At 34.9% G+C, this 10,520-nt stretch overlaps 1 protein-coding gene across 5 annotated transcripts in view; it reads left to right on the top strand.

Annotated features, from left to right (window-relative positions):
* Positions 1–957: 957 nt before the first annotated feature.
* Positions 958–10,520, top strand: part of daw1 (dynein assembly factor with WDR repeat domains 1) — a 14,430-nt gene continuing 4,867 nt past the window's right edge. For 2 of the 5 annotated variants that reach the window (XM_036215046.1, XM_036215049.1), the window contains exons 1-10: positions 958–1,094; positions 1,658–1,796; positions 2,339–2,397; positions 2,834–2,956; positions 3,055–3,154; positions 3,385–3,492; positions 5,208–5,314; positions 6,387–6,489; positions 7,075–7,189; positions 8,825–8,901. In XM_036215046.1, coding sequence (XP_036070939.1) covers positions 973–1,094; positions 1,658–1,796; positions 2,339–2,397; positions 2,834–2,956; positions 3,055–3,154; positions 3,385–3,492; positions 5,208–5,314; positions 6,387–6,489; positions 7,075–7,189; positions 8,825–8,901 — 1,053 coding nt within the window. In that variant the 5' untranslated portion in view covers positions 958–972. Of the gene's footprint in view, positions 1,095–1,343; positions 1,417–1,657; positions 1,797–2,338; positions 2,398–2,833; positions 2,957–3,054; positions 3,155–3,384; positions 3,493–5,207; positions 5,315–6,386; positions 6,490–7,074; positions 7,190–8,346; positions 8,493–8,824; positions 8,902–10,520 lie in introns of those variants that run through there. The other 3 variants (XM_024276433.2, XM_036215047.1, XM_036215048.1) reach the window with 3 other exon arrangements.

Genomic DNA, 10,520 nt, shown 5'->3' with positions numbered 1-10,520 from the left:
AAAAAAAAAAAAAAAAAGAAAGATATTAAGCATCAGTTTAAAAGTCATGGTCAAAACCAAACTCTTAAATCTTTAGTCTCACTCCAATTTAACGTTGTAATAGATAAAGTATTTTTATTGAAAGTATGCTGATGTTTTAGCAGAGAGCAGTTTATTTATTATCATTTTAATTAGAAAATAATAACTTTTCTTTTTTGCTGAAAAAAACTACACATTTTAATTTTATTTAAGGCTTAGATTGAACTAAGCTGAAGATATGAACAGACAACAACGGTTTGGAAGAATGAAATTACGAAGAAATTAAAAGACGAATGAATAAAATGAAAAACGTTGGTTTGGTTGTACTGAAACGAATGAATTTCCATGCTAGCATTTTGCTTAAATTATCTTTTTTTTAAATTGACTAAATATTGAAAAAATACAGCATGAATATCTCAAAAATATAATTATTATTGAATATAAATGGCTCAGAACAAAGCAGCATATCAGAATCTCAAATCAGAATATGAGAAAGAAAAGATAAGAAAAAATAACAGTAAAAAACGTCGCACAAGAGTAAATACATAATATATATAAACATATTTTCTTAAAAGAAAAGAACAGGGATGTGTATTATAGCTTACAGATTCTCAGAAAAATAAATGTTCAAATTAAGGTCTATTACCTATTTCAAAAAATTGTTTTAAAAACTCAAATAAGACATGAACTTTGGGCATTTTACATTTTTTTAAAGTAGTCTTCCACATACGTATTTCATTTTTGAAACCAACAAAAACTGGGGACACTGTCAAAAAAAAGACATCTATGAATATACAATTTTGCGAATATTATTAAAGTATTAGTACCAAATTCTGCTTTTTTGTTTTCTGTTTGTATACCAAATTTAATAGTTTGGAAATTTAAAAGCAGGAATAAAACACTATCATAGGTTAACCCGCGCTAAAAACTTCTTAAATTAAATTAGCACTGCGCATGCGCCAAAGAAGAGAAACCCCGTCGTCCCCAGGGCAACGGTTTGTTGTGGTCTGTGTCCCTGTGTGCGCATGCTCCAAGCATGAAATTGCTTCGCTTTTTTATTCGATATTTTCCACCAGGTAACAGCGCTTTACATTATTTTTACAGAAGCTTTACAGTTACGTCTGTAAAGGAAAACATAGATTTAGTTTCACCGGTTAAACCATTTGATTTAAAACGACTTAAACGAATTCTTTAGGTTTTTGTATAGGAAAACTACACAAATCCTAACTGACATCTGATTCAGGCTACTATTTGTGCATGAAAGAAATAAATGAATGGCGATGTTTGTGGATTGAATTTCATAATTTTTTATTTTTGTATTTTAGGTATAATCCTGGAATATAAAGAAGGAGGTTCCATAAAGACTAAATCAATTGATCTTCTGGATTTGACCTTAGAGTGCGTAAATAACTGGGTTGTTAAAAAAATAGCAGAACCTGTGACTTATTTATTTAAAGTTTAATTTACTATAGTTTTTTTTAATTTATATAGGTTTTAAATTAACCTTTAATAAGTAATATTTAATAATAAAAAATGATTAAAAAACAAAAAACAAAAAAAAAACTTTTTTAATGTTAGACCTACTATAACACTGCATTTGGATACAATCTTCTAATAGTTGTATTTCTATGTCCTCCAGCACAGATCCAGATGAGCTGCTGGTTGAAATCCAGCAGTCAGAGCCTTTGATCACAGAGAGCCGGACTGAACAGGTCAGAGAGCTGATCCATCGACTTCAGCAGAAACAGGCTCACAACGGCAGCTTCTCGCTCCACCAGGTCAGACTCTCAATTACACTTCCTGCTGTAAATTTAGATCATTTAAACAAATAAAGTTGATTATAGTCATATTTTAGAAATGATATACATGTTAAACATTTTTCTTCTTAAAAGTTGGACTAATATGACTGGTTTTTGCTCCACTACTTACTGACAAGTAGTTGTTTATTTCACAATTTGTGCAATTACTTAACGTGTCTGTATTACAAAGAGCCACTAGAGGGCAGCAGTGATTTGGACTCCAAGCCCAAAATATTAAGTGTGCAAAAAAAATAAAAAATAAAAAAAATCATGCAACAGATGAGGCTTCCTGTTTCCTCTTTAACATTTAGTAAAAATATATAAATGTTTTTTTTTTAGATTATTTGGTGTTGTTTTTTTAGCTTATTAAGAAAATTGTGGACAAAAATGTTTTTTTTTTATTGCTTTAATTGTTTACTGCATGTAGCAATCCTATATACTTATGGAAATCACCTTGGTCAATATTGTGACATTTTCTTTAATGAATAACTTGATGCTACTTTCATTGTTTTTTGTTTCAGGAGGTCCACGTTCACTTACTGCCACTGACAAATGTTGCCTTCAATAAATCTGGTTCCAAGTAAGTTTTGGTGAAACATAAATGTACAAACAAGCCCCAAAAAAGGAAAGATTTTAACCTTCTCCTCACAGAATCAGAAGGTTTTGCACAGTTAGTGGTTTCCTTTAATCTCTGGTTGAACATTTTTGAAACACTGACATAAAAATTGAAATTCTGACAATAAAAAAACATTTATTGAAAAATTATTTTTAAAATTAAGTAAAGTCCTCAGCGATGATTTTTGGAGAAAAGGTAAAGCTGCTTTCCGAACAAATATTTTTGCAAACATGTAATGACAGTGATGTAAAGTTTACCATTATTTAGTACAACTTATTATTTCGCATGTGGTAGTGTGTCAATCATGCAGGTATTTATTTTACGATACAGCCCAGCGCTTTGGTGTTTAAGGAAAGTTTTATTGTTCTGCTGTTCTTTTCTCGTTTCTTTCACTCTTGAGGTTCATCACTGGGAGTTACGACCGCAGGTGCAGAGTCTGGGACACAACATCTGGCCAGCAGCTGCTTTCATTAGAAGGTCACACCAACATTGTAGCTGCAGTTGCATTTAACAACCCCTATGGGTATGAGCTGTTTCACCTGATCTTCAGTTCTACATGAAAATGATCATATTTGACGTTTAAAGTAAAAATTCCTTCATCTTTTTTTTTTTTTAACTCAGAGATAAGATTGCCACCGGCTCCTTCGATAGGACCTGCAAACTGTGGTGTGCTCAGACTGGCAGCTGTTTGCATTCTTTACGTGGACACTCAGCTGAAATTGTACGTTTAACTCAGTTTTATCCTGTTGTCTTGACTGATTTGATGTCATATTGAATAAATGCTCTTCTATGTCTTATATGAAATGAAAGGTTATACTGAACATCCAAAGTGAAAAAAAATGTGTTTTTTATCGTCACATTTGGGTGGACAGCAACAACTATTTGAGCCACACTGGCTTTAGAGCGTAGAACTCAGATAAAAATGGTAAAAGAGTGTTTTGCATTGTCCAGAGGTGCCTTGCGTTCAACCCCCAAAGCACGCTGGTGGCCACGGGTAGCATGGACGCCTCTGTCAAGCTGTGGGACGTGAAGAAGGGGAAGGAGGTGGCCACGTTGAAGGTGAGTGTCTCTATTTGATCCACTTTTCTTAGTGTTGAAATGTTTCATTCTTAGCTGTAGAGAATTGACAGTTTAACCATTTGAAAAGCTCAATACTTCTAACCCTTTAAAGCACGTGAAATAATGTTTTTACTTACAATTAAAAATTTACGTTTTTATAGTTTAAAATTTTAACTGTTTAGTTTTTTTTTACGAGTTTAATAAATGTTTTTCCTGTTTGCTTGCAACCTCAAGTGTGTTTTGAATTTGGCTCCCTGTACGATTGAGTTTGACATCCTTCTTTAAAGAGATACATGTTGCACCCTTGAAAATAGACAGGACTTGGTCTTTGTTTTGGCAACTTTATTTGCCCCGAACTGAGTGATTTTTTTCTTTTTGTTACTTTCTATGAGGCGCAAGAGAGCATGATTGCGTACACATCAAAAGCTCATCCATACAATCCAACAAAAGGGATATCCTGCTGCATCTAACAAGCATTTTCTAAATATAATAAAGAAAACAATTATTTTCATAATACTAAGACAGAAAAAATATCCTTATTATTAAACATCTCTCATGGACAGTATCTAAATTAAAATAAATCAATTTAATATCTCCAGGCTGCAACACACACACAGTAAGAGCCTCCCTCTGGGGAAACAGGAGTCTTCTTGTTGGTGGAAGCACAGTGTGTCTGACATGACGCAGTAAAGCCCAGAACCTTAAATAAACAATCTGAATGTATCTTTAAGATTCAACAAAACCAAGAAAAAACAACTTGTAAAATAACAATATTTAATAAAGGATCAACACAAAAATGTAGGTTAAACAGAGAATTTTCTGTGAATTGCTTCCTTACCCATAAGCCTCCTCCTTTTCCCTCACCTCCACCAAGTGGAGAGATATGGAAAATATAGTGTCTTCAAATGTGGATGTTGACATCATAAATAGTCGCCGGTCACCTACAATAGTCGCAGCTGCAGGACTCAGAAAATACAAGGGAAGTAAAAGATTTTAGATCCATATTGAAAAACTGATCCAGCAACTCAGATATGAATATGATTATGTTAGTTAAAAAGTATGAAATTAATCAAGAAGTTATCAACCAATTTCTGGCAAATTGTAGTTTCTCCTCTCCTTTTTTTTTCTATATTTGTCTTTTTATGTACATAAGATGCAAACAAAAAGGTGCTCAATCATTTCCTTTCTTCTTCCAAGTCAAAACCTGAATACATTTCTCTATACAAAAATGCCATGCATTATTGTTTATAGATTTAAATGCCTTATTAGTAAAAAAATATCTAGATGTGAGCATTTTTGGTAAAAGAGTTGGACTTTATCGTAACGCCAAAACATTTTTTGAATCCTTTATGTATGAATTTGTGGACCGTGTATCAAGATCTGTATCGAATCATGTGAAAGATACCCTTGGAAAATACATAACAACATCGGTATAAAATACTTACATTTAATTACTAAATTAAGGCTGCTGTGATGTGTCTGCAGCTGGATGCAGAAAAGCATTGGGAAGAAGTCAAAAGGTCAATTCACGTAAAGTCACAAAAATCAGAAATACTTCCTTTCAGTTCTATAAAATGCATTCTGTAACAGCTTCATACAAATAAGGGAATAACCAGAATTTTTCCTGCAAATGGTTATTTTTAAGCCTCGTTGGAGAGTGATTAAAGTAACAGAGGAGACATGACAGTGATGGTTTATTTCTTTTTCTCTTTCAGGGTCACTCTGCAGAGATCCTCTCCTTGTGCTTTAACTCAGTTGGCAGTCAGCTTGTCACAGGCTCCTCTGACCAAACAGTTGTCATTTGGGACGTTGCCTCCGAAAGGTCAGGTGTTGCAACTTTTATTGTAACAATTACTATTTCTTTTCTTTTTTAATTAAATTTATTCAAACATTAAAACAAAAACACAAACACACTTGGTCAGACTCTGGTGAAAGCTAAAGTACTGAAATACATGAACAAATAGAACAACATGATGACATAATAAACACAATGGGGGGAAAAAAAATAACTTTGAATATATTATGTGTGTTAAATATTCCAGTAAAACAGTAGTAAAAACTTCTGCCAACCTTTAACTGCCGGCTTTTTAGTACTGATCCACTCCAGATTTTTGTTCTTTCTTTCTGCAAAAATTAAAAACAGAAAAAAAAACTTTTTTTTCAGCTTGAATTAGTGGATTTAGATCCACCAACTTTCTAAATCCACTAATTTAAGCTTTATAAACCAGCATCAGAGCTTTAAAGTCAATCCTCTGGCTGACAGACAGTAGAAAGACCTCAGAAGTGGACTGATGTTTGGTCATCATGAGAACCCGACCAGCAGACTTCTGAATAAGCTGCAGTTTCCTGATTGATTATTTTGGCAGTCCTGTAAAAACATGGTTACAGTTTTCAAGTCCACTAAAGACGAACGAAAGATTTAGTTTCATAAACTGGTGACCTTCTCCAATGAAAATGATGTTTTAACATGTTGTTGTAGCGTTTTTCTGATGATGGAGGACATATATTAAGAACATTAAACTTAAAATAACATTTCTGAGTTTGTCTTCATTAAAATAATTAATTAAATTATATTAGTAATCAATACTTTGATATGATTGTGCAAAAAGTGTTGTGAATCAGGCACAAATGAACAAGGTTATGGTTGGGGTTGTTAGCGGCTTTAATGTGGTGGGAGTGCATGTAAACAGAGAGCTCTCGGTTAGGGTTGATGGGGAGTGGGGCGGACCTCTAGCCATTCCTTTTTATTTAGTACCGAAATCGTCTGTATTTCCATAAGTATTTTAAACCAATATCTCTCTGCAACTTTGAACATGACCACCATGCATTACTTTGAGCTTGAGTCTTCATCTAGACTCGCCTGTTTATTAGTATTCTTCCTGTTTTTGTTCCAGTCTTGTTCACATGCTGGTTGGTCACACCGGAGAAATAAGCAATGCTCAGTTTAACTGGGATTGCTCCCTTATCGTCTCGGGTTCCCTGGACAAGACATGTAAGGTAAGCCTGCCTGCTTTTAAACCTGTTTTGTTGTATTTATTATTATTATTTCTTATCTTTAGGACGCAGCTAAAGTGATTCATTTCAAATTCTGAACTGGTGCCACAAATGAGCATTTAAGGAGAGATGGCCCTTGTCATACAAATTAGCTGTGCTCCATTTTCGCCTGTCAATCTCCCTGCACCTCCTATGGCGAAGGTCTCCATCTTTTCATGGGGACCAAATGAAATTTCAATTCATTAATTACACTGAAATGACTCACACTCACAAGTAGGAATTATCCTCATGACTGCGTCGCTCCAGGCAAGACGGCTAAAATAAAGTCGCCCTTTCCAACAGTTTTCATGTAAACACATGTGGACTGCATGTTGTGGGTGATGACACACGTCACATCTTCAACCTTAAAGACGCTGAAATATGGCAGAAAAAAAGAATCATGTAATAAATTGATTTATTTTATTTAAATCACAAGACGTGAGAGAGAAAATGTGCAGCGATGGAGTTCGATTTTTTACTTTAAAAAAACATGTTGAATAATAGGAAAAAGAGCACTAAGACCAAACTAACATGTAAATGTGTTTGCAGGTGTGGGAGGCAGTCAGTGGGAGGTGTGTGGCCACGCTGGTGGCACACACAGAGGAGGTGTTGGATGTGTGTTTTGATTCTACTGGTCAGCTTATTGCCACCGCTTCTGCTGATGGTAAGACTGTGGAACATGCTCCTTTAGTTTGATGAAATTCTTGTATTTCCTATTTATGCAACAATTATAAATAACACCCATGACCTTCTCCAGTTGAGCCAAGCCCCCATAAATGTCCACAAACTTAAATTTAAGGTTTTATTAATGTTGTGTTTGTTTACCTTTCTATAAAATTGATGCAAAGAGTAGTACACATGTAGTTTACTTTATTAAAGTCCAGCTCAAATCTAATCAATTCAAATCTTTTGTCGTTCTTTACCAAAATAATCAAAATTCAAAGACTAGTTTCTGCACATCGGCAGGAGTTCATTAGAAATTTGTCTCTGATTTGTTGGGACTGTTGGCAGTGAGTAAGCCAGAGCATATTCCCATCAGCCCTTTGTTTACATCAGGGGTCTCAAAGTGGCGGTCCCCAAGTCCATATTTTGCAACCTCCACCGTAATATGAAAGTTCAGTGTCTACTAAGCAATGTCTTCTGAATGTCTACGCTTCTTTAATAACATCTTTGTATTTTGTAATGCTTCAGCTGCTGTTGTTGGATGTGGTCTTCAGAAAAACCCTTAGCAACGGTTGCTAGCGTTGTTAGCTCCTGTGGTTTTACACTCCACGCAGAAGATATTGCTTAGTAGTACGTAGACATGAACAAATGTTCAATAAACTTGTTCAGTATACATAGACAATGGATCAAAGATATAGACAGTGAAGTCAAAAACATATTTTTTTTGGCACAAATGGAACCCCATACGGCCCAGCCTCAGCCAGACTCTTCCTTCAGTGGCCTCAAGGTAAATTGAGATGGAGAACCCTGGTTTACATGCCCTCCCGCTAGCTTAAAGCCCCTTACAAACCTAAGCTAACATTAGCAGTACAAAAAAAATGGTGAGCAATTTTGGATATATTCAGTCCAACAGTTTTGAGCCAGATGCCAGCTCGGACGAGGAAAACAAAGACGTACATGAGTGTATTTGTCTGCAAGCGGATGCATCAGAATGGAGTGGAGAAGTTAGCTTGTGGGATACAGATTGTATTTATACGTAATAGCTCCAAACCTTTTCACACCTCCTATTTACTCCTGTTTCATCACAATTTGAATAAAGAAATACTGAGAAATGCAGTATTAATTGTAAATGTCTTTATTTATGTCCTCCATCATGAGAAAAAGGCTACAAGAACATGTTAAAAACACCAATAGCACAATTATCACTGGAGTGGGACCTCATCCCCAGGTACATTTCTGTAGAAATGTTTTGGAATGTAGCTGGGCTGGTTACAGTGAAAGGGATTTAGAATATGGATGTAAAGTTGCAGTGTTTATTTTCTAATAGACATTTAAAATTATTCAAAGATTAAATGGCTACAAGTAAATATGTGGGAGACCTCTCTGTTCACATATTTCTGAACACTATTGGTAGACATCTAATAGAGTAACATAATAAAGTTGTCTGAGATGTCCAGAAAACATCTACAATAGATGTTTGTTAGTTATCTAATAGACATCTTGTGGGTTCTGGTGCATTTGTAAAGATGCTCTTTACGTTCAACATCCCTTTCAAAATAAATAAATGTAAAAAAATTAATTTTATAATTTATTTGCACATGAACGCTAAAAAGCTGCATGTCATCATCTCTCCAAGGAACAGCACGTGTGTTCAACGCAGCTACATGTGAATGTATGGCAACCCTGGAGGGCCATAAAGGAGAGATATTAAAGGTATGGTGTTGAGTCTGAAATATCCAGAATCACTTCTTTTATTGTCAAATTTGTCTTTTTTTTAACTTTGATGATTAAAAAATTAAATAAATTAAGTTTGCATTGAGGTGGTTATAGAAAGAGATGTTAAAGATGTTGAGTAGCGTTAAAACTGACTATTTCAATGCTGTGAAAAGAACCCTCATTTCTAATGCTTGGTATTTATCGCAAACAAAACAAAAACGGCAGCCAGAATATGAAAGCGAAGCAGCCGCTTTAAATAAGCGGCTGCATTTGGTGTAACTCTCCCCTAACAACTCTCCTGCCAGCGCTATAAATAGAATATTCTCTGTTTTCTCCACTGACATGGGATAAAGCTCGATGCTGATCGGAGAGGCTGGAAAGTGTGCCATCCCTTTGACCTTGTGTTTAAAGTGCACAAATGTCGCACCATGTCGTGACATTTAACTCCACGAGCACTGCTCCATCAGTGCTGCGTGCTTTTTATCAAAGTGACACATTCTTTGGCGTGAACGGCGCTCCTTAATGTCCCCGTGTTGACCCTTTTTTAGGGAAAGTTTTGTCTCTTTTACATTTGGCTGGAAGGGATTTTTTTTCTTTTTTTTGCATGTGTTTTATGAAACACAGACAGCCAGTAAATACATGCAGAAAAAAAAGCTGGATGGAAAATGATTCCAGAGGATTATGACACTAATCTCTTCTTAACAGGACACTCCCCTCCTTCTCTGCAGGCATCCTGACACAAATTCCTGATTTTCTTTCAGTTTTTCTCCCACTTTTCCTCCATTTTTCATAAATCAAGAGTGCCATAAAATAATGTTTAACCACTTAAACATTTTTATTTGACCAAGAAATACTGGTATATTTTTTAATATTTGCAGAGTTTTCACAGATTTTGTGAAAAAGTACTGCATGTTTTATGAATCTCTTATTGAAGCTGCTTTTTTCCCTTCTCCGTCTACTTTTTTTCTCTTTACTATTTGACATTTTTATACTCTTCTTCTACAGTCTGCCTTTGTCCGCATTTTCTGAAGTCACTTTGCATTTCCCGTCTGTGATGGCTCCTGCGAGCTCCGTTTAGAGTTTTATTTCAAGCACACTTTAACTGTCATGACTGTCTGGAGCCATCTTCATTCAATCATTTCTTTTTTTAAGGCATATTTAAAATAGAAAACCATTTGTAGAGTTGTAAACCGAACTGTATTTAAATGATTAAAACCGCGAGAGGCGTTACTGTGACACCGGCGAAAGTTGACGAGTTGACATTTACGTGTCTCCAAGCACAATAACTCGTGGAAATTCATATTGGCCACACGTTTTAAGTGTGTTCTAAATTAAGAATCAAGAATGAGTCCCACCCAAAGTATTTAACTGAAGTAAAAATGAGACATTTTAATGGTATTATGTGTATTTCTCAAAAAATACACAGTAAAAAAACTTCATGTTTTCAGGAGTAGTACTCCTTGAAGTACAAAGTAGGTGTGTAAAGAAATGTTAATGTACTAAATTTACAATTAAGACATATCCTCAGCCAAAGTCAGTTAACTGGTGCCATTTGTTGCACCTTTTATGATAATTCACAAGTAGATTTCCTAAAAAATGTGAAAATGCTCTCTGTT

The sequence above is a fragment of the Oryzias melastigma genome, linkage group LG13, assembly GCF_002922805.2.
Source record: "Oryzias melastigma strain HK-1 linkage group LG13, ASM292280v2, whole genome shotgun sequence".
Taxonomy (NCBI): domain Eukaryota; kingdom Metazoa; phylum Chordata; class Actinopteri; order Beloniformes; family Adrianichthyidae; genus Oryzias; species Oryzias melastigma.
Note: the sequence above shows the minus strand (reverse complement) of the source record. Positions and strands in the feature narration are given on the sequence as shown.